The following is a 26,031-nucleotide window of genomic DNA, read 5'->3' on the forward strand; positions in this document are numbered from 1 at the left end:
CTTTTAAAACTTTTAAAAGTATATATGAGTAAGGTCTACTCGTCTTCCGGCTTCTTCCCTCCTCGAATCGCACTGTACATCCTTATCTTCCCCAATTTGTGTTTTCTCACCTTAACACTAAACTATTAACATCGGTAATCCATTTAAAAATTATTATTACGAGAATCAAAACCCTAGATTTTTATTTTTCGATTCATTTCATATGTTACCAACTTCAACATGAAGCTTTTCAATAAAGGTGACTCAATTTTCTTGTTTTTGTTACAGTGGAAGAAGCTCTCTAGTAGTAGTAGCTAGCTAATGAAGCTTCACTTCATCAATTTATCTGGCAATGGCGTTTCAACACTTTGAGCCAATCTTTGCCGAACCCAAACTGGAGTTGAAACCTCACACTTCTTCACCTTTGCGTCCTTTTTTGTTCCATGCTTATGCTCCTGATTCTTCTCACTTACTAATTCATGTCACTGATTTCCACACTGATACTTGGGAAGCTCATCTTTCAGTTTCATTGCTTGAAGACATTGTGAGTATATTCTATCACCATTTCTTCATCTATTTAGTTAGTTATACTGTGGCAAAAATTGATTTTGATTGAGTGCATTTTGAAAAATTGATTTTAGTTAGAAAGTGAGTTTAAGGTTAAATTGAGGCATTTTATTACAAAAAGTGAAACATTCATGTCATGAATTTATGATCCTGGATTTCAAATTATGATTTTCTTTTATTCTTGTAAAGATGTGATATTATGTAAATTAGCTTAAACTTTGTGAAAGATTTTGATTTTGATTCGTAGTAATAGTCGTCTTTTGACCTTTTTGCAGAGGGATATTATTGGAATCGGGGGCTCTTGGTCAGAGTTTATTGATTATTTTGTAACTTCCCTTAAGTCAGAAGATCTGAAGCTGGTTCTAGAGGCAGATTCAAATTCTGATGGTAAGCAGTACTCTTATCGCTTCTACTTTTTGTTTCTATCTTAATCTGATAAAAACTTTAAAGTAAAAATAACATACTTTATAAGTGTGAATAAATTGACTTTCTTCTGTGAAGTTTGAATAGGAATTATGAATTTATGAATACAATGAGTTGAAATTTGAATTAATTAAAATTTGAAGTATAACCTCCTGTGGAATGCATGGAGTTGGTTGTACTCGTTGACTTGCCTATGACAGTTGCATCTTTGTGACTCTTATGAGGTGATTTTGATGATATTAATTCGAGACCAGTTTCAATGAACAGCTTAACTAACGCTTATAGCAAAAACAGTTATCGTATAAGTGTTTATGTACAAGCTATTTCTATAGCAAAAGATAAAATAAAGTCGTTGTTTTCATAAGTTGTCCTAGAGAGCTTATGGACATGTCACAAGTTGTTACTATAAGTTCTCTAAAACAGTCTCACAAGTGTTTATGTTGATAGATAAGCATGAATAAGTCAATCCAAACATACTCTTGGTAATTGCTTATTGAATATATAGTACTGGGTTAGAGATATTAATGTCCTCATTATATAATATCGGTACAAATATCTTATATGGAAGGACCTCTTTGATATGTCGCGATTTCTAAATTGTCTGATGCATGCCATGAATAATGCCATACTATTTTTATTTTGAGGAATCATTTTAGGGAAGCTTACTGATTGTTCACTCCCATCTATTTTGTGCTACTTATTACAGGCATTAATTCTGCTAAATTAATTGCTCAAAAATCAAAAGGAATGCCTCTTATCACCATTCCTCTCACCAAACTTGTGGACTCCAGTGCTAGTGAAGCTGTATCAAATTTATCCTTGGGCCTCTTTAAGGCATTCAAAAGTATAAAATGTTCTCTTATAGATGGTTAGATCCTCATCCTTATACTATGTCAATCTTTTGAATCTTACAAAATGTCTTGATTTCTGTTTGCTTCTTTCTTAACATGTTCAAAAATGAAATTTTATTAAGTTGAATTACTAGGCTCTATCTTTAGATGAGCCTTCCAAAGATGTTTGCAAGGAATATATAACTTCAATTGGATCTTTTATGGCGCTGTGCCGGTTTTAACAGTTGCATCTTTTTGTGCTGCCAGTGCAAGAACGCTCTGTCCAGTTGACAAACATGATGGAGGCTGAGAAGGTACAATATCCAAATTGAGTTGAACTATTATGCTTGGGGTATTTATTTTTATTTGGTTGATTTCTCAAATCATAATTTTTTGGTAGGGATTCCTGGGAGTTTATATGCTATTTTACTTCTTTTGAGTTACTCCCACCATTATCTTATTATGAGCACTCTTTTTCGCTCTACCAGGAAAGAAATGAAACCACACAACTGGATCGACGACAAAAGTTTCAAAAAATTAGCAACTCAGAGAAAGCAAGTGTTTCTAATAATGGGGCGCAAAACTCTCCAGGTGTGTTATGTATTATGACATTCAGAAGATATGGTCTTTTACTAATAAAGTAATTAAAAAATTGTTAGGAGGGTTTAAGATTTTATTGACTTTCTGTAGTATATGTGGTGAATCTATATTGTGAATTTTGTTCTCAAAACCAAGAGTGTGTGTGAGAGAGACACCATGTTTAACAATCTCTTCAAAATAGGGAGGGTTTAAGAGAGGAGAAATGCTATTTGGTTACTAAATTTTCATTTGTTCCCCTTGTTTGCTTTTAATTTAGTGCTATGTTAAGGGGCATTCTTGTACTTTAGAAAATAATCAACATTTCCCGCTTCACTATTTCTTTTCTTTTTCTCCTATATCAAACAACGCCTCAAATTTTATTTATTTCTCACATATCTCTTATCACACTCTCCCTACTTAGTTCTCTTTTCTCACTTTCTCTTTATAACCAACCACACCGTAATTAACATATTTAAACCATCGAATTTGTCCACCATTTTCTAGATCTGCATCTATTTCTCTGTTTAAGAAAATGATGACTACATTAGGTCTATCTATTGTGTATGAAGAAAACACTAACCAAAGGTTAACCGGAAAAAAAGAAGAAATGCTACTTCTAGCACCATTTTGAATATATTGTAACTTGAAAAATAATATCCGAGCTTCTGCTTATGTTTTATTGGACCTTCTGCTTATATTTTAGTGTTGTTCGTTAAGCAAAACTCTCTGATATGTGTTAAACATTTTGCTTCACCACTTTATATTTTCAAGGGTTAATGAATTTATATTTTTTCATGTTCCTGTTGATTGCAGGTAAGCAAACAGCTAGGGATACAGGTACTGCAAAAGTTAAGAATCGTGCAATGCCAGCATATCGTAGGCAAGTGTTCTTACTATCTTGCTAATCATAATTCTAGTAACACATTGCGGCTATTATGATAGTATACTCACTTACATATTTTTCTTGGCAGGGCCAAAGTAAGAGGGGCGGTCTTGCGCGATAGTGATCCTGAGTCTTAGTTGAAATTCTGGTATGACAGAACCCAAATGTCATATACGATGCCGTGACATCTGGTCTGTTATAAACGCAGCAATGGTAGGATAGGATGATCTTTAATTTTGGTTCAACACCTGTATGCTAAACTATCATAATAATACTGGAACCATTTATGCATAATGATAACTCAGTTATCACAACCAGATTTTGATCTGAGGTGGTTCTGTAAAAGAACAAGCTTTGGAAGTATTCCCTGATGTCATATTGGATGTTACGACATCTTATACCAGATTAATAAACCAGTGCAGAAAATAAAGAACAACATACAAACAGTAACGAGCACACAGAATTGTTCACCCAGTTCGGTCTAACCAACCTACTCTGGGGGCATACCAAGTCAGGGATGAAGTCCACTATTAGCAGTATTAATTCAGAGCTAAACTTCCAGTTTACAACTCCTCACTTAATCACTACCCAATGACCCCTCTACCTAGGTTCTCCCTAGATATGGAATATCTCCATTCCACTCCCAATCACAACAATGATGTCTAGCAGTCAACAACTCAGCCACTGCATCGACGACCATATTACCAATATTCTAAATACACAAATAAACATAACTTAGAGTTGCTTCAAAGCTTCCTCCAAGAACACAGCTCCACTCATTGCTTCACAACTTCTGAGTGAATAAAACAAACCTCTTACCTACAGGCTTCGAGGCACAAATCAGTGACCTTCCCACAAACCGGGAGGTTCACCTACACGGCTAACCCTAATGGTTACATCTTTCTAAACGCCGGCTAGCTTAATAAACTAGGTTACAAAGTTTCCTATTTATAACCTATTCCCAACTGGACTTGGGCTTACAATCACAGCATTATTTGCTGTTACAACTCACAGAAAACTTTCTGCTAAAAACAAGGTCTTCAATCATAAGTTTCCTAATTTATCTTCATAATTGGAAACTGCATAATTCTCCAATATTCTAATCTTGATTCTTTTAAACCTGCGCCACATAGGACTGCATAATATTCCATAGAATATTCTGCATCTTTTGAGTACTTACTGAATCTTTATATTCCAGCTCAGCAGGCGCGTGACAGCTAAATATAACAGTAACTGCTGTCAAGTACTGATGTCACAGAGCATGTCGTGACATTCCATAGAACATCTTGATGTTGTACCTGTTCTGCATAAATCACAGCAAACAGTATTCTTCACTTCAATTCTCTGCTTCTCACATATCAGGGTGCCAAAAAGACAGCCCATGATTTGTTCTATTACTGATGTACAATCAACATAATCTTTAGTTTCCCAAAATAAAGACTGAGATAAATAAGGAAACATAATAGAAATAGAATAGAAAATGTAGCAGCTACTGCTGTCAAACACTGATGTCATGACGTCGAGCATGACATCCAACTCACAGCATGTATTAGCTTACACAACCAGAACCTGCATAACCTTTAACACTACACACCGCATGTCATGACCTTAGTCAAGACAACAGAATACACATGAATGTTTTACCACAAAATGCAGCCAATCAAAACATCTACAATCTTCCCCTTTGGCAAATTTTTGGCTAAAACATTCTGTCACCACATTAGAGAAACATAGTAGAAAAACAACTAGCAAACTACCAGTTATGCAAAATTGCTAAACCACATCAAAACATCAGTCGTGCTGAACAAGTTCCACAAGCTACACTATCACATAACATGAACAGAACCAACTTGTTCAATATGATCTAGGGTGACACTCTCTTCTCCCCCTGTTTGGCCATAAATGTTGCCAAAGCAACGGACATCTCCCCCTTAAAAGTTACTCTTCATGACATGACCACCTTGAGACTGTATATTGCAACTGTGAAGAGCCTTCCAACACTTGTTGACATGCAGCCACTAGACGAGTTCAAGATTTGTGGATACCAGACGCACATGATTAGATTCAACCATTCCCAGAAAAGCCGACTGTAATGATACATCTTGTTAAATAAACCTTTTCATAAGAAACTTCCTCTAACTAAGTTGAAAAAGCTCCTGCTGACTTGGACCACCTTCAATATGATGATAGAGTATAACAAACCAAGATAGTTTTCTAGAATTATATCTTGAACTAAGAAGACACTCCCCCTATCTGAGATAATTTGTGCTTCATACAGGAAAACTTGTAATGATGAATGGAAAATATAAGACGCATCTTCATATTTTCAAGAGCGCACCCTCTGCCCAACTAACTAGCTGACACACTCCACTATTACAAAGTAACTCCTTTACAAAATATACTCACATCAGAATTTAGATGTTATAACATCTTGTATAACATTAAGATACAGTTGAACAGCTCAGTACATTCAACTAACTCCATTTCTCTTTCTTCAACAGATTCAAGTCTACCACCTTATCTCCACCTGAAATAATTAAATAACCTTTTGTCACTTGATGCTTCCATAGAAAGGTTGCCACAGACTCAACATAAAGAACTGCCACTTCTTCCACTTGTTAATCATAACCTTACCAAGTTGCACTCTGATCATGGTCTGCCAAGATAATTTGAAATCCTCCTTGATATGATGTTTCTCATAATGATTAACATACTCTCCAATTAGAATTAGAAGAATCCTTTTTATCCACAACTATGTTGATCATCTCACCAAACTTCTGTCTTCATAGTCATACTCACTACTGAAGTCTTCATCATGAAAGTAAACACGAATTGCCAGAACATGTTACCATCACCAAGATCAGAATCTGCTCATTCTAATCCACATTAAGTTAGAACTGTCACTTCAGACTTAATGTTGCTTCTTCATCCTTCACATGCTAGATTCTAGATAATTTTCCAAACCAACAGGATATAATGATATTGTGACATCACGCGAGACATTAGTTTATCAGACTTGAAATCTCATCAATATCTCTGAGTGTTCCACCACCTACACTGATTGATGTCTTGTCATACTTCATACTCCCCCTGAGAATTACAACATAAGGATGTTTTGAATAATTGTCCTTAACCTGAAGCATTCGTCATTTGGAACTGCCACACTTTCCAAATTTGGAATCCTTAGTTTGCTTGCTACACAAGATCCAGACTGCCACTTCATGTACCTTGAAATAGAAGAAACTTCTAAATAGCTCTTGAACATGTCTTCAACAGATAGGTCTGAACCTAATCTTTATTGGTGTCTTTAAGTGTTGTGATGTAACATACAAAACAAAGCATCACATACATCATCTTCTTCTTCCACATAGTTGATGTAAATATCCAGCTCCCATCAAGATACTCACCATCTCCTATATGTTTCTTCTTCTTGAATCAACTCACCAGCCAACCATTGCCTTTCTTAATGCTTAAATGAAGATAACACAGAACTATAATTGATGCATAGTTCAAATCAGACCATGGACACTTCAACACATACTTAGCTCCCGATAGAGTATATGAATCTGTATTCAGGCTGTACATCCAATAAGTACTAAGTCTCCCGTCAAAGCACCTATTAGTCACTCAGATAGAATTTGCTGCTCACACCAGGTCCTTCTAAATGATCTCTTCTTCATACATGAAAGCATTCTTCTTGACAATGATGTTACAACATCTGTTATGACATCATTCATTTAGACTCTTTGGATTTCTCATTCAACATCTCCTGTATGACACTTGGGGAAAGGCAAAGAAAGCATGACCAACACCATCAACTCAGCTACACATCAGTCATGATTAAGGGATAATATATGCCACAATCTGTACCCCATGAGGAGATTCCCTCAACAAGGTTTCTGGAATAGATTCACTTATGACATAACTCCTGAAAATACCTCAGATTCCACACAGTAATCTGACTCCCTTGAATCATCACACAATATTCAAAACCATATTTCACTATGCATGAAACACAGTATTCAGTTTTCACCACTAACTGTTCTATGGTTAAGAAAACAGTTCACACATCTGGTTCCTTTGATCAAAAGAACATACCAGATATAAGCTCATCTTGAATTTTCATAGAGGTCTTGAAAAGAAAACCTGAATGAATCCTTTCACTTGCACTGAGCTCTACTTCCAACTCCCATAAGCTTATGCCTGAACTAAACTGACATTTGGGATGGAAGGTTCAGTTGATTGTATTTTGACCAATCAACACAAAAAGCAGATGTCTCCTCTTCCAGATCAGGAGTAGGTTCCAAACAAATGTACTCACACTACATAAGTTTAGCACCAGAACATCTGTTCTTCAACTGGTAGCTGCATACCAGTATGCCATCAGTTCCTTCTTCTGCCACTTGAAAGGACTTCCTCCCTTTACAGAACCAGAGTTCAATGCTCTCATAGACCTGGTTGTGAAACCAAGTTTAAGTAAGCAACCTCCATCCCGCAGTTATGCAGTTAAGTCATCCAAGCCCACATTTTGATGAATCCCTGCTTCTTTTCCAACGACATCATACACTCTGATGCATGAGTCATCAGAAGGACTAGTTAGAGACTAATCCTCTAGCTGTACCAAGGATGCCACTTCCTTGAGCAAAGCTGTTTCCATGATGTCAAGAATACTGCCACTTGTTCTTGGCTTCACAGTGTACATTAGCCAATGCACTTCCTTACATAGATCAGAAATAAACTGATCCAAGTAACCACCATCAAGATTATGATGTCTTCTTCTTCTTGTGAACTCCAAAGCTGAACATGTTTCTTGCCAGGAAATGTTTTTCAGAGATCATATGTTTATGTTGCCACCAAAGAGATAGATCTTAAAACAAATGCACTATCCTTCCTGTACAGGGTCTTGAAGAAGAGATGTTCCAACATCTTTAAGAACATCAGTTATCTTGAACTCCAAGGATAATCAATTAAATACTTGTACTTGGCACAAATAGCAATTGATCTTAAATCCTTTCCCAATTAGATTCACCCTTAGGAAAGAGATAGATGAATCTTTTCTTACAAATGTGTCACGCAACAGCCAGATCCATGTGACACCGTTCAACAGCCAACTAAACACAAGGCTGAACCAGACGTGGGGAGGTTAACCAAATCTCCTCCTCAAACTAACAATCATGAAAATTCCACACCGCTTATCCATGCATTGTACATAAAAGTTTCATCATACAACATCCCTACCAGAGGCAATTAAATCCATGAGTTATACCTATACATACTTCATACACCAGTTGAGGGGACTATACTTATATAAACCATGGTTAACAAAAATACCGTGCAGCGGAAAATAACTAAAATTTATCCTCAACAAACCTCAGGCCTAACACAATAACCTTTGCACAAACATATCAATCCAGGTGCACTAGGTTGGGTTTGAAAGTAAATCAATATCCAAACAACAATAACCTACTAACATAGCTGCTCCCTTGGCATACAACAACATGTAGGTTTCATTCTTACCCTGTCATGAATGGTCCATCCTCCAACTTCAAGGGACCATTCAACCAATCATATGAACCCTCCTTGTTCAGCAGATTCTTCAGCTACGTCGGCTTCTTTCATTACACACGGATCTCCTTTTAATCCTTCTTGAAGAACTCAGAGATCATGAGAAATAAGTTTAATCATTTTATAGACCAAAATAAGATTAATACCCTTATCTTTCATCAGCCCCAGCTTCATAGACCACAGCTCCAGTGATACTTCATAGCATCTTCAACCTGACAGGTCTTAACTGATCATATAAATAAAGTGTTGAGGTGTCTTACGATGTTATGACATTAACGGTGATATTGCACCTTCAGCTTCTCTCTTGATGAGGATTCCTCTGTTTAGAGAAAATTTTCACAAGAAGGTTCATCTTCAGATATATCAGGATCATATTGGACGCCATAATCAAGAAGATTCTCTTAATTAGGTCACCACAAATAAGTTTAAGAGATAATTTATCAAGATCCTCACTCCTGATTTGTTGAAAAATCTTCTTTTGAGAGAAAAATAAAACCATGTGTTTTCTTTAAATCTGCTGAAACTTCCATGTCATACAACCTCCAGTAAAAGTCAGTCGTCTCCTGATCACTTCTTTAGCACATAGATCAAACCGGCTAGACTTTACATCTCAATCAAGTGCTCTTCTTCTCCTTTACCATTGCACCAGAAAGTATCATCCCTCGATCTCATCCTGAAACAGAATAGGATGCCTGCTCTGATACCAATTGAAATTCTGGTATGACAGAACCCAGATGTCATATACGATGCCGTGACATCTGGTCTGTTATAAACGCAGCAATGGTAGGATAGGATGATCTTTAATTTTGGTTCAACACCTGTATGCTAAACTATCATAATAATACTGGAACCATTTATGCATAATGATAACTCAGTTATCACAACCAGATTTTGATTTGAGGTGGTTCTGTAAAAGAACAAGCTTTGGAAGTATTCCCTGATGTCATATTGGATGTTACGACATCTTATACCAGATTAATAAACCAGTGCAGAAAATAAAGAACAACATACAAACAGTAACGAACACACATAATTGTTCACCCAGTTCGGTCTAACCAACCTACTCTGGGGGCATACCAAGTCAGGGATGAAGTCCACTATTAGCAGTATTAATTCAGAGCTAAACTTCCAGTTTACAACTCCTCACTTAATCACTACCCAATGACCCCTCTACCTAGGTTCTCCCTAGATATGGAATATCTCCATTCCACTCCCAATCACAACAATGATGTCTAGCAGTCAACAACTCAGCCACTGCATCGACGACCATATTACCAATATTCTAAATACACAAATAAACATAACTTAGAGTTGCTTCAAAGCTTCCTCCAAGAACACAGCTCCACTCATTGCTTCACAACTTCTGAGTGAATAAAACAAACCTCTTACCTACAGGCTTCGAGGCACAAATCAGTGACCTTCCCACAAACCGGGAGGTTCACCTACACGGCTAACCCTAATGGTTACATCTTTCTAAACGCCGGCTAGCTTAATAAACTAGGTTACAAAGTTTCCTATTTATAACCTATTCCCAACTGGACTTGGGCTTACAATCACAGCATTATTTGCTGTTACAACTCACAGAAAACTTTCTGCTAAAAACAAGGTCTTCAATCATAAGTTTCCTAATTTATCTTCATAATTGGAAACTGCATAATTCTCCAATATTCTAATCTTGATTCTTTTAAACCTGCGCCACATAGGACTGCATAATATTCCATAGAATATTCTGCATCTTTTGAGTACTTACTGAATCTTTATATTCCAGCTCAGCAGGCGCGTGACAGCTAAATATAACAGTAACTGCTGTCAAGTACTGATGTCACAGAGCATGTCGTGACATTCCATAGAACATCTTGATGTTGTACCTGTTCTGCATAAATCACAGCAAACAGTATTCTTCACTTCAATTCTCTGCTTCTCACATATCAGGGTGCCAAAAAGACAGCCCATGATTTGTTCTATTACTGATGTACAATCAACATAATCTTTAGTTTCCCAAAATAAAGACTGAGATAAATAAGGAAACATAATAGAAATAGAATAGAAAATGTAGCAGCTACTGCTGTCAAACACTGATGTCATGACGTCGAGCATGACATCCAACTCACAGCATGTATTAGCTTACACAACCAGAACCTGCATAACCTTTAACACTACACACCGCATGTCATGACCTTAGTCAAGACAACAGAATACACATGAATGTTTTACCACAAAATGCAGCCAATCAAAACATCTACATTAGTCCTTAATTCAAACCAGCTGTTCTATAAGAAGTTACAAGTTTGTCAAGACTCATGTTTATTACCTCGTACTATTTATTGTATAGAATGGAAATCATATATTATTAGTTAGTCCTGTCACATAAAATTTCAGTTTTTCATTCACTTGTCAACTATGTAAATGAAAATTGCTCATTTAATGTTTGTTCCTCTCCCTGCCTGTTTCGGTTTTGGGTAATCCTACATGTCGCCAACTACCGAAGACAATTTTGTTTACGGAGTGGTTGGACTCTAAATATATACACCTCTTCAAACAAAGATCCAAATCATAGTTTGTCGCATTTGGAAAGATTGGTTTCTTCTTCCTGACTCAAGCTCCTTTGGTAAATCTAAACTAATCTTACATTATAGTGATGAGCTTGTTTAAGCTGAAGTTATTGACTCAAATATTTTCAATTGCAAATTAATGCTTTGTTCAGTTTGTGTATATGATAAATCTCGTTCCTTAAAATGTGGGAGAGGGAAGAAATCTGTAATAAGCAGTCCTCCACCTTAACTTTTAAAAATCAGAATCGAAAAAATATTTCTGATTATCTTGAGAAGTTATCTAACTAGGTTCTAAAAATATAGTAATATAACTATCTCTTAAAATAAAATACTTATTCTAATTATAAACCACAACAACAACAACAACAACAAAAAATCCTATTTTAAATAAAATCTCTAAAAAATAAATTACTTTTTTATACCATGTTACATGTAGCACATTTTCAGTATAATGGCAAAATCACATTTTCACTGTTTTTTTTTAGAACAAAGCTGGTGAATTGCCAACAAGCCTGAAATGAAAAAGAAAATTAGGAGGGCTGAAATGAAGGAATCTTGATTTAGAAGAGAAAGATAATAATGTGAATTAAAGAAATCATATAAAAACAAAAATCCAACACAATAATATCATGTTAGTACAATTTGTTGACACTGGCAGAATCTACAATTCTTTACACTTTTTTTGGTTGATATTATCTTCTTTGGTTGCTATCATAGGTAAAATCCAAGACATGTGAACTTCATAGAGAGAGAAAGTGAGAAAGAGAGAGAAGGAGTAACAACAATTCACAAACTCACCATAGCCTCTAGACCCTTCTCTCTGAGCATTTGTATCTCAGAATAACATAAGAAATGAATCTGTAAACCATGATGAAGCCAACAGTGACACCAACATTCTTCCATCTGCTACCTTCCCCTCCATACCCTTCTTCTTTAAGCACATCCTCTCCCTTCATCACACATGTACCAAACATGTACTCCAAACACTTTGTCGAGTTTGAGAACTCATTGATCAGAAACCCTTCAAAGGGATACTTAAAAAGTGATATATAATGCATGAAAATCCAGTAACTAGGAATCTCATGGTTTGATATGAAGTAACCAGAGAACAAAAAGAAAGAACCTATAACACCATTAATCACTGAATTCCCAACAATGAAATTAGGCACAAGAGCACTGAAACACACCACAACTGAATTAGCTGTATAAAGAATAAGCCATATCAGTAACAGAAAGTGCAGAAAAGCAGTGAAGTTTGTGTTGAGACCAACAAGCCAGTATAAAGGAACTGTGAACAAAATGGCTAGGATTAGAAGAAATGGCAAATAAACTAGTCCATTTGCAATAGCATAAGATGACACGCGGTAGCTTCCGCAAGATGTTTCTTTCATGAGAATTTCCCTTTCTTGTAGAAAAATTGGGAGAGCTTCTATGCTGCTTGATAACAGAAAGGTTAATACGAAAGCAAATAGACCAACCTTTTCTTCTGTTCCTTTTAGATCATCTTTGAGGTTACAAAAGATTGATCCTAAAACTAGTCCTGAAATTAGCATCTGAATCGTCCTACATGCAAATAGCTCTCTTGTACGAAATATGTTTTTGGAGAATCTATGAGTTAGAATCATAGTTTCTCTCAATCTAGAATTCGCAAAATCATAAGTGAAATCCACTCCAGTTCCTTTATTATTGATGGTATCTTCATCAATTACTTTAGATTGTTGAAATAGCTGCTGCAAAGTGAACTTACCAATTTTACTCTCACCTGGTTGTTGTTCATTATCAGCACCTTTCTTCTGTTGCATTGTCCCTTGCAATAGCCTCGGCGTTTCGGTTTCCACCTGACATTGTTGTTGTTGCTGAATGGTATCAATAGAATCAATAGCAAATTCAACTACATTGACATGAAGAGGAAGCTCTAGACCCATTAATCTCAAATTCAAACTCAGTAAATCAGCACTTCCATGATGTAGCACAGAACCATTAGCCAACAACAACAATGAATTGAACAGCTTCACAATTCTGAAACCAGGTTGGTGAATACTTAGTATTATAGTTCTTCCCCTAGTTTCAGCCATAACCTTAAGCATATCAATAATTTGCAAAGCTGAAGTACTATCAAGCCCAGAAGTTGGTTCATCAAGAATCAAAACTTTTGGATCATGCACGATTTCTACACCAATAGAAACTCTGCGCCTTTCCCCGCCTGATATACCTCGAACTCGATCGTCGCCAATTCTAGTCCCAGCAACATGATCAAGTCCAAGCTCTTGAATCAGCGACTTGACCCTTGAACATAGTTGTTGTTGAGGAAGTTTTAGCCTTAGCCTTGCACTGAACATCATGGTTTCTTCAACTGTAAGTAAGGGAAACAAAGTATCCTTTTGAGTAACATAACCTGATAGCTTTCTGAACTGAGATTTTTCAACAGGTTTCTGGTTCAACAACACTGACCCTTTTTGTGGAGTGTGTTTACCTGCTAAGATCTCAAGTAGTGATGACTTTCCAGCTCCACTTGGTCCAACAATTGCCAGAATCTCCCATGGTTTTGCATGAAAACTCACATTCTTGAGTACACGCCTCACTCCACTGCAACTTTTTTCACCTCTTGTTCCTTCTTCCTCATCTTCTGTTTCTTGACCATCAGTACTATCTAGCTGTGGTGATTTGCTGAAGATTTTAAAAGGGTGTTCTGTTTTGTTTGTGTGGATCTTGTAGTTTATGCCAATGGCTTCAACCTCACAACCTTGCACCTTCATCTGTTTCACAGGTTGTTTTTTGTTTCTTCTTTCTCTCTACAATGGGTGGTTTGGTTTGCAATGACACTGAGGTCCTCGAAGTTTGTATATAAAAGTTCACGTGCATTTCTTGCTGTTTCTCTACCAATTTTATATATTTTGACACAACACAAGGATGCTTGTGTAAATTTACTAATTACTATCAATAATAACTATTACATACTAACAAAAATAACTAAATGTTAGTCAATACTATGAGTGATAATTTTTTGTTGTTTAATGGAGTATTTTACATTAATCAGAACAGTTTAAGGATACTAAATCAGCACTGTAAATGGTTTTGGTCTCATAAGAGAATAGTAACATTAGATACTGATGTGAAGCTAGGATTCACTCATAGCACTATTCTTCACCTATGTCTAGGTGTGTCTGAATTTTTTTTTATAATCAATTTCATCCCATGTCGGCATGTTCAAGTTCAAGTACAATTTTTTGTTAAATATTTTACCAAGTACAGATTTTTGGTTTACTGCATGAAAAATGATTACAATGTAGAGAATGTAGAGATTAGAAAACTAGGAAAAGCTAAGCATGTGTTTGGAATCACGGTGGAAATCAATGCAAACGCACGTCTACTAGAAGCTCCCTTTTGGAGCTTCTCTTTTTCACGGTAAATTGCTTAGCAAACGTGCGGTGGCGGTGGAAAAAAGCCAATCCAAACACACGCTAAATCATGTACTCCAATTCTTCTTAGAGTCACAAGTCTGGAGAGTGAGTAGGATTTGGGAACTTGTGAAGTGGTGGTGGTCCCTTGGTTTCTCTAGAGGGGAATCAAAATCCTGTTAAACTATGAAATTTGATAAGCTCATCAAGTTTCATCTTTGTCTTCAAGTTCAAGGATCAACTACATGCAAGCAATCATGTCTTCTGCCAGACACATGTTTCTCCAGTTTTATTTTGGACTTCTTGATAAAATCATTTTCACAATAATACTAGTATGATCGCGCATACAAATACAAATGTGTATCAATATTTCATCAAGGAGAAACACGTAGGAGTAATAACTAGAGATCCTGAATTCAAACGCTAAAAACTAACCCGATTCATTGAATTATTCCGAACAAAACATAGTAATAAAATTAGTCAATTAATAAGATAATAATGGTGATAAGGATGGAAAATCCACACAAAAAGTTAAAGAACCCGTGAATTGTTTCTGTGGTGAATATTATAGACCCCAAAGTTCTCATTTTCCATTTGCCAACAACTTATTATCACATATAGTATAGTATTACTAAAATTGATAACAAACAAAATCTAGTTTGATCAATAAAAGTGATTGAAGAAAAAAACACACTAAGCTAGCCCGTGAACTCTCTCATCTTTCACAATTCAATTATTCAACACCCTAAAAAAAAAAAAAAAAAGAGTCTTCACAATAAATGTCTCATCCATTCTAAATTACTTTATAGTATTGTATTTGAGTTTTGTTTTTTATTCATTAAGGAAGTTTGTTTAGTTGTGCATTGATGGTCCAAATGAATCTTTCTGTCTTTAGTTATATCTTTTCATAATTTCTCCTTTTTCCATTCCTTTCTCTTCCATTGATGGGAAAATGCTTTGGCCTTTTCTCTTGTCTTTTAGTGAGAAAAATGTGTCATGCTTTTACTAATGTAGGATGTGATTCTTAATACGATTAATCTACTATGATTTCCCTTATTCACATGATCCGATTAAAATCAAGATTGCAAGCAACTGTTTATAGATTAATTAATGCATCATGTCCTTTTTTGTCTTCTTAGTGAAACATTTCACTATATGAATAATGAATAGGGCAAAACATCCGATGAATTCGTTTGTTATTTTTTTTAGGGACTAAAAATTCATTTTTTAAAAGAGAATAAGTGAAATGCCGTGAGTTCAAACCCACGTTTATGCAGCCAGATGTCTTTACATAAACGTGAATTCATTTGGTGTTTTCTTTGAGTAAAACATTTAACATGATATATGTGCTTTATATGTTTAGATTGATTGAAAATCTAGACGGGCATGATAGTAGTCAATCTCTTATCTGTTGTTCTTTAATTTATACCCCATTTGGTCAATCACATAATATTGGTTGATTTTTCTCATTATCAACAAATAAATTCGATGATTAACCTAGAATCTTTGATCGTTAAGAGTCCTAGGTTGTCAGGTTTTACAGTTTAAGTTTAAAGATTATACGAGAAACATAAGAATAAATGTTTAAATGTGTGTAAGTAGGAGTGGGAATAGGCCATGCCGACTAACAGGGACCTACGACCTAGTTTACACAGGCCCAAGTCAGGTTAGATTTTTTTTTTTAAATTGAAAAGGCCTAGGCCATACAAAAAGTCTTTTAAGCCTAGTAGGCTGACTTATTTAAATATATATGAATAATTTAATCATTATTATAATATTGTATTCATACTTTGAATTAAAATACAAAAATCAAGCTTAGTCATCTTGATGAACGAATGAAAATTAACTATAAAATCTTTATGAACAATGTCATAAGTTGTTTTCTTAAGTTCTCTCAACCAAATATTATCAAAAAATTTATGTTAATAGGTAAACTTGAATAAGTCAACGCAAATAAGCATTAAGTCTTATTGATCTTTTAATTTGTTAGTCTATTTAAACATTAGTTAAATTTCTTATTTACATATGCTCAAATAAAATAGGCTTTTATGTAGGCTCTTAGGCCAAACAGGCCTTCAAAAAGGCCAGGCATAAGCCTAAAAATAAGTCTTTGATAAGCCACAAGCCAGGCTTAGGCTTTAAAATTTTTGACAGGCCAGGCTTAGGCTTGCCAAAGCCTAGCTCGGCCCAGCCTATTCCCACCCCTATATGTAAGTAAAGCGTGTGTCAATGCACCTTGTGTATTATTGGTTAAGTGTCTCAAATTTGAAGCTGAGAGAAAAAACAACTAAATTATTATTTTCAAGAATAAATTTTCCTAGAGGTTTTTAGAGAAACAAACTTAGAGAGAATAACAACTTGAATCCATGAGAAAAGGTAAACAACTTAGCTGGGATCAGAGGGAATTTCTCCAGGAAAAAGTCACCATACATTGTTGTTACAAAAGCGTTTCTTCTTTCCGAACCATTATCCGATCTTCCTATTACCACACCAAAACCAAATCTAATTGCATTTCTACGAATCCATGAGAGCATGCTATCATAATCATCAAACTCTTGCTTGTTATTAAAGTCACCGCCGACATCTACCGCCTTCACGACAACCCCTTGAACATTCGGAGAAATATCATTTGTAGAAAATAATTCTTTTGCGATATTATTGGGGTGCACCATAAATATTTGTAAATAATAAAAAAACACAAAATTACAAAACTCCTGTAAAAAAAAATAGCACAAACATTTTTCCGGAGATGTATATACGGAACGTGTTCATATTCAACACGTTTCGGAGTTGTACATACGGAAGCAACGTTATATTTTTCATAAAAGTTTGATAATTAATGTGAGTAATGTAATGGACAAAGTTGAATTTTTACCTGAAACTCAGTCTTCTCTTGCTCCCATTAATTTGTTGCCCCAAAAAGTTGAAACTTTAGAGTGAAAAATAATATTGATGATATAAGGTTTTTTAGATTGGTGAAGGTGAGTGTTGAGGAAGAAAGACAACAACGGGGAGTGATCATGCTGGTTCAAAGTATAGCAGAATGTTTTGGAGCTATACCTACGGAACATTATGGCGCTAAGACCTTTCATAGATATAGCTCCAGAAAAACCCCTAAACTAATTTAATTTGATGTTTTTCTCAATGTTCACTATTTTAAAATACTTTCGTAGATGCAATTTCGGGAAATATGAAATTTTAACAAAAAAAACTTTTTAATATGTATCTCCGAAATCAAAGGACATAAATGAAATTTTACTAAATACCTTTGGATGAAACATTTTAATGAGGTAATGTAATGTTTTAAGGGAATTTAAAATGATTTGCACAAAATTTATTGTTTGGATACAAAAATGAAGAATTGTTAAAATGATGGAAATTTATGGAGTATTTTATCTAAGTTAAATTTAATATTTTGAAATGACACAAAAAACTCAAGAATTTGAAATTCCTCTCATACTTCATAGAATGTGTTTGTTACTATTATTTCTTCAAATTTTAAAAATTGGTCATCATATTTTCTAAGTTTACAAAATTGATCCCAAAATTTTTCAAAAAATTGCAAATTGGTCCTTAAATTTTTTTAAAATTTATAATTTGGTCCTTCAAATTTTTAAAAATTACAAATTGGTCCATATTTTTTAACTTTTAAATTTGGTCAAAAAATTTAAAATTTTATAAAAAAATGACCCTTAAAATTTAACAATGAATTATTTTAATATTCCATCCAAACAAATAATTTAAAAATAAATGGATTTCAATTGAATTATTTGAATTGCTTTGAATTTTAAATTTCTTTAAAATTTTCAATTACCTCATCCAAACACACACTAACACTATGTTTGGTTTGTAAGAGAAGTTGTGAAGAGAGAAATAGATAAGAGAGAGTGTAAGAAGAGAGAAGAAGGTGAGAAATAGAGTAGATTTGAGATATTGATTGTTATAAGAGAAAGAGAGGAGAAATAGAGAAGATAGAAGTTTATCTTATTTTTAAAAGTACTATAATGCCCTTATGTTAAAAATACTTTATTTAAATTTAATATAATTAATTCTTATATGGAAAAAATATTTTATTAATTCAATTATTTTTTAAATTAATAGAAGATATATTTTTTTTACAAATAAAATAGTAAAATATATATAATTTTTTAATATATATTTTTAACACTTTGCAAATATATATAATAGTAAAATAGCAAAATTGTGTGTAACGTAAAAAAATTGCAAATATGTGTTTATTAATAATAGAGCTATTAATTAAAAAAAATCCTTGCTTCACATTTATTAAATAATTTCCAGTTAAAATACATTATCATTGAAAATAACATGTAATATAATGAAAAAGTATTAAATTAATTAGATGAGATAAAAGGTGAGGAATGGGTACAATTGGAAAATACAACGTCACTCCCTCTCTCATTCTATTTCTTCTCAATTTTGGAGAGAGTTTTAGGTGGGACCCACATGTTTTTAGTCTCTCTCTCCTATTTCTCTTCACTATCAAGTAGGATAACTTCACTATTTCTCTTCAAAATCTCTCTTCCCTTACTCTCTCTTCTCTATTTCTACCATACCAAACATAGCCTAAGAGAATAAGGGATGAATTGAGATGATAAACTAATTTGACACACTTACTCTTTTCGTTAATTTGCATTTGGATAATCCTGAGTTTCTCCGCGCCTTAAAAATAACCAAAAAAGAAATAATTTTTATTTTTTGCCCAGGCTGAAGTTTTGGTTAACTGAACTCACTCATCTCTTCTCCTCCGCCATGCACCTCCACAACCTTCCTCGCTCTCCTCCTTTCTCCTCCGGTACTTTCTTCTCTTTCTTTCTCTGAACTCGCAGTTTTTTTTTTTTTTACTTTTCTATTACACAGACGAGGGTTTTTACTTTTCATAACGCCAATTTCGCATTCCGCATACTACATCAAAATTAAAATCATGCTAAACGAATTTATCATTACCAAAATCTGAAACTGTTCTTGCGGTTTGATTTATCAGGGAAAGCTATCTTTCTCCTTGGTCATCATGGAAGCAGATGGAAGAGTAATTATAATGGATGTGAATTGGAAACAAGACTCTTCCGCAATAATCGTAGAGACAAAGGCGCGAAGAAATGTTTAGGAGCGTCTATATACTGTTCTAGCGATGTTCCGAATGGTTCTTCTCTACCTTCTATTGAGCAATTGAGTAATGCTCGAGTTATATATTCCGTTGCTCCATCCATGGGCCACAACCAGGTTATATGCACTTTTTTAACCTCTATTTGTATTGATATTGTTTTTGAATTCGAAATAACTAAGTTGTTTTCCCCAAATTCTTTTAGATCACTTGATTTTTTATGTTTTTGCATACTTCATACTTAGCACTACTGATACTTAAGAGTGAAGTAACAAGCCGACGTCGTGTCTGGTTTTCATATTTTTGTCAGTGTTCATAAGTTTGTTTATATGGGAATCGTGCATTTCTACTATAGTACTCATATTTGCTACTGATGTGTTAATAACTGTGCACTGCTATGGAGATATTTAAAAGGAAATAAAATTGAAGGGCTGATGATGATTGATAACTTATCATGTGTATTGAGATTTGTTGGAGAGATCTCAAGCAAAAACTTTGCTCAAATGTAAGCTTGAGGTCTGTCCAAACGATTTCAAAACAGACAGTTAGTCTTAGAAACAATTTTTTTTAAGATAAATGAGAATGCATAGCATGGCTATGGGGTGGGAGCGGAGGAATTGTTTGTATAGGCTGTGGAGATTAAGTGCCTTCCTAATGGCAAAAGAATGATGAAAGAAAAAGAAGCAGAAGTAAAGAACATCAGCTTGACTGAGCTCTTAATGTCTTTGCATGTCTGGCCAAGATAATCCACTTAAAAGTATCATGAATACAAAGCGACATAGAAGCCAGGAGCATCTTTGAGACTTTGACTTTTTCTCAATTGTCATTGCTGATGATATATATGGCGGCATTATCCATTGCAAATAAATTGTGCAAAACTCCCTAACTTCAATACTAGTGCTAATTTCATCTACAGGCAAACACAACACATGCACCCATTTCTGGGATTCCTTTGTTACACTTTGCTTTTATGAATCACAGCTCTCTAAATATAATACAGCTGATTATTTATGCTGTGAAATTATCTTATTCTTTTTGCTTCTTTTGGTTAGAAGTACTATCTAAGAGTATACATGTTGTCACTTGTTTCTATGTCATATCATATTATGGTGATTGGTAATATTAATATAGCTATTCTACTTATGACAGGAGTCTCATCCAGAATCACATTTTAGAGTTCCTGCAATTGTGAAAGCTTTGGAAGAAATGAAACTCACTTCCAAGGTACTAAAACTCAAAGGACAATGTTTTTATATGTTTTGGTGACATGTTCTTACGGTGTTATTTTTCTAATTTTAATATTATATATAGGCATTGGCATTTGGTAACTTATTTATGTCTAAAATTCACTAAAAAAAGAACTGTTGCATTCAAATATTGGTTTCAAATTTGAACACACTAAAAGAAAGAATTCACTAAATAGATTACAAATTTTCCCAGTTCAAACATAAGCTATTTTATTGTCCAGAATATATCACAATATCCTTCTTTTTTTTTTAATTTGAAATATTTTATATTTGTTTGAAAGACAAATCAACCTTCATGAGCAATCTGTGGCTATAGGTTAATGCACATGATTCAGTAAGAAAAAGCTTGCCAGTTTTAGAAAAAGACCATCTTATTTGGACAATTTGTGTTGCTGTATTATGATTAAACCATACTTTAGGGTTACTAAATAGTAATTAGTAAATATTTTCATTTCCATAATATTTTTTTAATGATTCAGTTCCGTGGCTCCGAGGTCATTGAACTTCAACATTTTGAGCCTGCTTCGACCGATGACATTGCAAGTGTGCATGCAAGAGCCTATGTTTATGGGCTTGAAAAGGTAACGTTTTTTGTTAAACAAATTTCTCTGCTTCATTCATTTCATGTTGAGTGGCTGCGTTTTGTAAATTATGGTATTTTTTAATTATATATTATTCTTTATAAATTGTGCTTAGCAAAATTGTTATTTTAGGCAAAATTACTCCGAAGGTCCCATAATCTCGCGCTTCCTTTAATGCCCCACATTTCTATCCAATTCGCTGTTGTACTTCCAGCAATACACAATACTTCAGAAGAATTAGTTGGTTAAAGAAAAGAGAAATAATGGTAACAGAGAAAGAAAGAGCCGCACAAAAGTGCGGCAGCTTGGAAAAGTTGACGAGAAGTGAAGAGGCCGTCTGCAGCATCTTTCTTTCTGGTTTTCGATATTGGTTATCAAACCATTAACCATTTTTTCCTTTTGTGTATTGGTAGTCTGGTTCCGGTACATGCCTTATAGTGTACCCGTATCATCCACCTAATTACTGATTCCAATGGGGATGGGATGATTACTCTTTGCAGAACTAAGGATGGACCCAAGGAGTTAAGTGGGTCTAACCTTATTAGTTTGTCTTTATTGTTCATAAAATCTATTAATCAGGGTTGCATATGTTTCTTTAGGAGAAATAAGAATGAGCCCCAAATAATATAGTGGGTTAGGCCTTATATTTAGTTTTGGTTAGGGTATATAGTTAGAGAAAAAATATAATGAGTGGAGGAATTTCAGTTATCATATTAAAGGAGAGGCATGCCTCTTAAATACCAGGTGATTCCTTTCTTTTTTTCCTCTGCTTTAGCAGTAAATTTTCCTATATTCTTTCTACAATTCTAGGGTCTGAACCATTGGCTATCAACTCTATTTTTCCTATAACGTTTGCTTCTGAATCAGTTTCTAACAATTCTTTTACTCCATGCATGGTTTAATTATGATTTAGTGCACAGTGATGTTAAAACATCAAAGGCCAGTGTAGTTATGCTTAAACACTACTAATGTCTTCTAAGTGCTGGCTAATTTTTCCTTAAGTATCCTTGTTTAGTTCAAAGTTTCTCATCACTAGCCATTCATTATTTGTATATTAATCCGATTTTACCATGACACTGAATTCATGTTTTGAAGTTTGACATTTTCCTCTTCTGAATCTTTACAGGTTATGGATCAAGCTTTGGAGAAGGGCCTTATTCTCATTGAAGGTTCTGGACCAACATATGCTACTTCCACTGTTAGTACTACAAGCTTTTTCTTGCTTTCCCAAGCTCAATATCAGCAGAAAGTTATTCTATTCTAGTAACTTTGTATTAGTTCGTCATGGTAGAAAATACAATTATTAAGTGGACTAATCGTAATAATTCCCATGTTTTTGCATGCTTATTGTGGTATTCATGGTGCAGACCTTCCAGGAGTCAATAGTAGCAGCTGGTGCTGGATTAGCCTTAGTCGACTCAGTGGTGATCTCTCAACCTGGCATATCCATCTCTTCGTGATAATCTATGTGTTTGTTTTGGGTTGGGGTAAGTGAATGGGGACGGATATGTACAACATATCTGCTTCTAGTAACTATGTGCATATTGGAAACTATTTTTGTTCTCGGTTAGAAATTTGGGTGTTCGGTTTCACAGAATATTGACTGAAAATGCTTGGTGGCAGTGGGGAGTCGCCAATAAAACAAATTTTTGAAAAACAATTGTGTATTTAGCTTTTTAAATGTCAATACATTCTGAGTTGTTTGAGATTTAAAATAATTATCGAGGTACTTTTAAGCTTAAGTTTTAGAAACATGGTATCAATACCTCTATAACCAAGTGTTCAAGAGTTTGCTTCTTGCTGCCCTATTCATCGTAATTAAATTGTATTTTAGCACAAGGTGAAGGTCATGTATATTGGCCAGACTTCAATCCCAAACTGTTTTCCTGTGACACAAATGTCTTAAGAGATATGAACACATTCCAAGGCCTCCACCTAATAGCTTAAGCTTTTAGGATTGTCGGTCTTTGACATAAATGTTTCGAGAATTGTACAAAACTAGAGATTACACTCATTATTATGATATAAATTTCTCTTATTCAATTTCACACGTTCAGGTTGCAGCTTCAAAGACAACGAAAGATCCACCTACTGGTTTTGCTTTGATAAGACCACCTGGGCATCACGCTGTTCCAAAAGGACCTATGGGATTTTGCATTTTTGGAAATGTGGCCATTGCAGCTCGTCATGCTCAGCGTGTTCATGGACTGAAGCGCGTGTTTATAATTGACTTTGATGTTCATCATGGGAATGGAACAAATGATGCTTTCTATGATGATCCAGACGTATTTTTCCTCTCCTTCCATCAAGTAAGCTACAAGTTTTGTTAATAGCTCTGATTATATTTTCTTGTGTTTCTTCATTGGTGTTCTTAAAAACCATTCACAAAAGGGAAATAACAGAAAAAAGGTAGATGGTTTAATATCCCGGATTCTTTGAGAGGTCTGTGTGTACTTCACAAAACTCTACTCAAAGCATTTCTCTCCTTATTCTTCCCTTCTTCCCCTCTATATTCTCACTCTTCTCTGTAGAACTCACTTCTTTCCCACTTCCTCTTGCAAGCTCAGCATTTTGTATAGGCTCAAACGTTCAAACCCACGGCATCCATATTTTCTTCAATTTTCAACATATAGATAATTTTCTTCATTTTCCCTTATTATATCCATGTTATTGTAACATCTCCCTCATATTTGATTTAACTTTAAGCATATATCATATACTAATATACTCAGAAGTGTACTAAGAAAATAGTAAGGAAAACATTCACACAGTCAGACAACATAAACTAGCATTCATAAATTACATTACGTAGAGAAGACTTAATCAAGTATCTTAGCGTCTCTATTCCTTGCACCAAATTCTTGCCTATTAGCATGTAGAATAAAAATCAGACACATTACCCCCTCCACACTATTTGCACTAGCACATACCACTACCAGCATACAAAATGATAATATAACCAGGCTTACGACATTTGGAAGTTCTGTTTTTTCAAAATGGTCCGTATAAGAGATTATGTGAATAAATACATCAGTTATAAGTGTGCTAAATATAAAATGATAATGTAACCAGGCACATAACATTTTGAAGTTCTGTTTTTTCAAAATGGTCCTGTGTGGGAAGGGGGTTGGGTAATTGTGCAGGGAAGTAGATTATGTGAAGAAATACATGAGTTATTTGTGTGCAAAATACATTTGAGCCTTGTTATATTTAATTACTTTAATTTAATTGCTCAGGATGGAAGCTATCCAGGTACTGGTAAATTTGATGAGGTGGGATCTGGGGATGGTGAAGGAACGACACTTAACCTGCCTCTTCCTGGAGGTTCAGGCGATACCACTATTAGAACTGTGTTCGAAGAAGTTATTGTACCTTGTGCTCAAAGATTTAAGCCAGACATCATTCTTGTGTCTGCGGGGTGAGTTTTCTTTGAATCATTGTCATCAAAGCAAAGATGGAATAAACAATTTCCCAAGCACATAAGTTCTTGCCAATGTTGTTTTTACATTTCAGACTTTCATGCGATTCTGTTTGTCAGGTATGATGGCCACGTGTTAGATCCACTAGCTAATCTTCAACTAACAACAGGAACGTATTACATGCTTGCGTCCAGTATTAAACAACTAGCAAAAGACTTATGTGGTGGTCGATGTGTATTTTTCTTGGAAGGAGGATATAATCTCAAGTCACTTTCATACTCAGTGGCAGACACATTTCGTGCTCTTCTTGGGGACAAAAGCTTAGCATCTGAGTTTGATAACCCAAACATTTTGTATGAAGAGCCAACAAAAAGGGTTAAGCAAGCAATTCAGAGGATAAAACACCTTCATTCCCTGTGATGTAGAAAATCAAAACCTTTACATTAAAAATATCATTTTCTGTGGGTTCCATCCCAAGTTGATGTCTATTTTCCTTGTGAGTGCATTGTCCCACTTGTCACATAGTGACATAGTTGAATCAAATCCATCATTCAAGATTGCTGTGGTTCTTGATTAAGAACTTCACTCTTTCCATAACACTTTTCAATATAACTTTATTTTGTTGAATGATTATGACAAATTCTTTATCTGAAAACCAATTTTCTTATATTTCATTGCTATTAAGTCAAAGGATATTCTCATTACAAAAACACTCGAGAATTTTATACTTGAAATGTATCATTTTTTTTTGGTCTTAAAGCCTCGCACATCCAAAAGTTATTTAGAGTATGCTTGTTTCAAGTATGCATTAACATGTTTATTTCAAGTATTTAAAAATCACTCCTTAATACATTTTATTCACACTTGGTTTCCTATATTCATTGAT

At 34.6% G+C, this 26,031-nt stretch overlaps 3 protein-coding genes across 4 annotated transcripts; 2 read left to right on the forward strand and 1 right to left on the reverse strand.

The window, feature by feature from the left end:
• On the forward strand, window positions 1-11,389 carry LOC131638981 (uncharacterized). Its single transcript, XM_058909507.1, has 9 exons — window positions 1-134; window positions 268-523; window positions 822-933; window positions 1,676-1,837; window positions 2,067-2,113; window positions 2,288-2,390; window positions 3,192-3,258; window positions 3,350-3,393; window positions 11,070-11,389. The coding sequence occupies exons 2-9, from the start codon at window positions 332-334 to the stop codon at window positions 11,072-11,074; spliced, it is 732 nt and encodes a 243-aa protein (XP_058765490.1). The 5' UTR covers window positions 1-134; window positions 268-331; the 3' UTR covers window positions 11,075-11,389.
• Window positions 10,124-14,272, reverse strand: LOC131638980 (ABC transporter G family member 5-like). Of its 2 annotated transcripts, none has more exons than XM_058909506.1 (2): window positions 12,177-14,272; window positions 10,124-10,699 (listed from the first exon to the last, which is right to left on the reverse strand). In XM_058909506.1, exon 1 carries the CDS (start codon window positions 14,132-14,134, stop codon window positions 12,185-12,187), a length of 1,950 nt encoding a protein of 649 aa, XP_058765489.1. In that variant the 5' UTR covers window positions 14,135-14,272; the 3' UTR covers window positions 10,124-10,699; window positions 12,177-12,184. The 2 variants fall into 2 exon arrangements, with proteins under 2 accessions (XP_058765489.1, XP_058765488.1); XM_058909505.1 differs by lacking the exon at window positions 10,124-10,699 and adding an exon at window positions 11,755-11,890 and having other exon boundaries at window positions 12,177-14,271.
• A 5,134-nt stretch (window positions 14,273-19,406) lies between these two features.
• Window positions 19,407-25,800, forward strand: LOC131638975 (histone deacetylase 14, chloroplastic-like). Its single transcript, XM_058909499.1, has 9 exons — window positions 19,407-19,589; window positions 19,779-20,017; window positions 21,048-21,122; window positions 21,625-21,726; window positions 22,853-22,924; window positions 23,094-23,150; window positions 23,784-24,035; window positions 24,963-25,144; window positions 25,265-25,800. The coding sequence occupies exons 1-9, from the start codon at window positions 19,547-19,549 to the stop codon at window positions 25,563-25,565; spliced, it is 1,323 nt and encodes a 440-aa protein (XP_058765482.1). The 5' UTR covers window positions 19,407-19,546; the 3' UTR covers window positions 25,566-25,800.
• Window positions 25,801-26,031: the final 231 nt, after the last annotated feature.

This window comes from Vicia villosa, unplaced genomic scaffold, assembly GCF_029867415.1.
Source record: "Vicia villosa cultivar HV-30 ecotype Madison, WI unplaced genomic scaffold, Vvil1.0 ctg.002495F_1_1, whole genome shotgun sequence".
Taxonomy (NCBI): domain Eukaryota; kingdom Viridiplantae; phylum Streptophyta; class Magnoliopsida; order Fabales; family Fabaceae; genus Vicia; species Vicia villosa.